Here is a 3,418-nt window from a genome sequence, read left to right as displayed (position 1 = left end):
GCCCAGACAGGTTAGTGACAAAGGAAGACAGCTGATTGGCAGAGAAACTGAAAGTCTTTTCCCGCCAAACAGCTGATTCGTACCGACCAATCAGATGCCTGTGTTGGTGAATAGGTAATCAGGCCCGGAACTGAGCGGACTCGCCATTTTCAGCAGGAGACAGATCGGGCTCCAAGTACTGTAATCAAGGCAGGTCATTGCAGCAAATCTAGGCCCATGACTTGAGTGTGTGCGTGCAGCAGAGATTTTAGCTTACGTCTGTAGATATGTCGCACTCTGGGTCGCTATATCCCGGTGGGTCCCCCCTATCCATGGAGGGGGCCTCCGGCGATGGGACCATGGGGGAGGAAGGCGCTACAGCGAGTCCAGAGCAAGAGCTCACCGGGCAAGAGCTGAACAAGATCCTGAAGACACTGGAGCTCGGCACGGTGCTGACCAAATTCTTTCACAAGAGAAAGCCCGAGAACAGGACCTTCCAGGTGAAGCTGGAGACCAGACAGATCGTGTGGAGCCGGGCACTCGGTCGGGTGGAAGGGGCAGGTAAGAATGTACATACCGGTCTGGGAGGGACCTAACTTCACGTTGTTTTCCGGGTTCCTTTCACATTTCTTTCAGGTCGGGATATGTCATATGTTATGAGTCTGCACTAATGAATAAAAGGGTACAGGACTCCTCAATGTAGAGTTATAATACTTGACATAAAGTTGACCAAACATAGATGTTGGTAAAGTGAATTTCCCAACTGTTTGCAGAATTAGTGTCAAGAGTTTGTTGAGGAAAATTCTGTTGTTCAACTCCTGGGAAGTGGGGAGGGGGGTGAGCAGGAAGGTTTGCTTGCTCAGGACAGTATTGGAGTTTACCAGGGCAATCTCGCAGGCCAGCAGGCGTGTTTGCTCGCGCAAATGTAGGCGGGAAAGAGTGTTTGCACAGCGGAGGCCCGGGGCATGGAAATAGCTGACAACATATTACCCCCACAAGTCAGATACTTTTAACTATTTTTATCATCACAACTTTCTTTTTATGATAGGTGTTTTATGGTGTTTTTATCACCTTGACATAAATGACAATACCTCATCATGATTACCTTCGCTAATGTCAATAATGCAGTATAAGATAGTATTACATGTTTGTGCAACACTGCTCTATGGTCTCTTCATTTGGATGATGACCTTAGCCTTTGAATATATCTATAATTCTAAAGATATCTTATAGTCTATATCTTATTTTAATTGCTTGTAGTGATGACCACCAAAATTTAGATTAAGATAAGATATACTGTAAATGCATTTAAGTTTGCAGGGATTTAATTTCGCGGTAGCGGGAAAACGCCTTTTTACGGTTGCTTTTAAGTTTGCGGTAACACCATAGACTGCAAACTAATACCATAACAGAAAAATGTTCGTGGTGGTTTTAAGTTGGCAGTGAAGTGGTCACCGCGAAAACCGCGAACATTAATCCACCGCGAACATTTCTGCATTTACAGTAGACTATAAGATGCGGGGCCATTTGGGGGTTTACCTTTGTAGATGTAGATGAAGATATCTAAATTGACCTCAGTAGACATCATTTGTTAAATCTATGAAAAAAATTGAAGTGACCTTGTTGAAGTTGCTGAACTTGCCCTTGTTGGTGGAGGCATGATGATACTAGTAGTAGATATGTATGCCAATATTTTATCGTCTCATTCTACAGGTGGTCGCTCTGGTCTTAAGGTTTGAGAACGACCCAAGTTATGGTCGCATAGTACTCACCTGGGATAACATTATAACGTTACCAATAGTGAAAGCAATCTTACTTTCCCCATGTCACAGTCAACAAAATGTGGCCATTACTGGTACTGTATAGGTGGTTTCCCTGAGTCAGATGTTGAAAGATATTTTTGCTTGACTTCCTTGATGTGAAGGGATAAGAGCATACTACTACTGATGGTATCATAGATCCCACTGATGTGGTACTAGACCATGTTATTGTAAATTCTTTATTTTGATCTCACACTACTAAGTCTTTTCACACTTTAAAGTTTAAGTCATCAAGATCAAAGTGTTGGACAAGTGAGGAGATGGAGGAAGAGTGTATCTTAGAGGAGGGAGCAGACATAGCATAAGATGGGAGTCATTAAAACTAATCAACTTAAAAAAGATTTTATTGGACATGATTGTGATAGAGGGACCAAAGTGGCTATCGGAGTCATCACTTCTCAGATATTTTTGAGAATTAGATTAATTTAGAGAGTTGAGTTGGCCACCCTGCAGTGATATTTATTTTATTTGGATGGTCATTGCCAGTCACCCTAGTTCAAGATCAAACCACTCCAGCTGCATGAGGGGTGTTTTGTTTCAGTACAATACAGCTAAATAGTCTTTAGTCTTGAAGTCCAGGAATTCTTTTAAAAGTTATTGTATCAAAAAATCTTGCTTGACTTTTAGTACTTATATGTTTATGTTTGACTGTGTTCATGTTTGTTTCATTATAATAATACGGATCTATCTCCCTTTATTAATAGTGAGGATTAGAACAGTCTAGGCTTTATTGTTTCACTAAGCTATTAATGTACAATATATATGACAGATAGAGACTATAGCACAGGTAATCTCTTAGCTCAGGTCATACAATTTTGATTGAATGGATATCATCTTTAAACTGCAAATCTGATAGGAGTCGACATGACATGGTGTAAGAACAAATTTATCATCTACTCTCATTTCTCAGCAATATCAACCATATGAACTAAGTAAACTTGGTAATCTTTAAAAAGTTGTAGATATTTTACAAATGTCAATATTCAGTGAAAATTGAAGTTCAAGGAAACTGTGCTCTTAACAGTGTACAAATACATGTATCTTGTTAATTACTACTTAAAACGATCATCCATTGAACCATATCTTTGCTTTGAATTGCAAAATAATGAAGTATATATAAAGGGATTAACAGTTCATTGAGGATTGAACTCTGTTGATTTGGCATGTATGAAGGTTGACTAGTTTTTCTAAAAGGACAAGGAAATAATCAGATTTCCATTTGATAGCTTTGACATGAGTGACCAGCATTTTATCTGCATACTGATACCAAGGTATGTTCAAATCAGAGGGTGAAAGATAACTGAATAGAATATCAAAATCTCAAAATGAAAGCATCAAGTTCATATTGGTGTCTCTACTTCACAAGTACCAGCAAGGACGTCCTTGTTCAAATTTGCCATTGAATCCCAAGTCGTCGTTCTTAGAAATCTATACATATATATATATATATATATATATATATATATGTCACAGTGGAGATCACGATCCAGGAGAATCGCCGATCCTCCTAGGAGAGATCGTGATCGGAGTTTCTCCTAGGAGAAACTACAATAGATATAGGAAACAGATCCCGATCGCAATCTGTACTAGTAGAATCGGCGATTCTCCTAGTACAGATG

General features: G+C 39.7%; 1 protein-coding gene across 1 annotated transcript in view; it reads left to right on the top strand.

The window, feature by feature from the left end:
- The first annotated feature begins 108 nt into the window (after positions 1 to 108).
- LOC118417806 (1-phosphatidylinositol 4,5-bisphosphate phosphodiesterase gamma-1-like) overlaps positions 109 to 3,418 on the top strand; it is a 30,476-nt gene continuing 27,166 nt past the window's right edge. The window contains 1 exon segment of the mRNA XM_035823539.1: positions 109 to 540. Coding sequence (XP_035679432.1) covers positions 267 to 540 — 274 coding nt within the window. The 5' untranslated portion in view covers positions 109 to 266.

The sequence above is a fragment of the Branchiostoma floridae genome, chromosome 6 (assembly GCF_000003815.2).
Source record: "Branchiostoma floridae strain S238N-H82 chromosome 6, Bfl_VNyyK, whole genome shotgun sequence".
NCBI classification, from domain to species: Eukaryota; Metazoa; Chordata; class Leptocardii; order Amphioxiformes; family Branchiostomatidae; genus Branchiostoma; species Branchiostoma floridae.
This window is presented reverse-complemented; position numbering and strand designations above follow the sequence as displayed.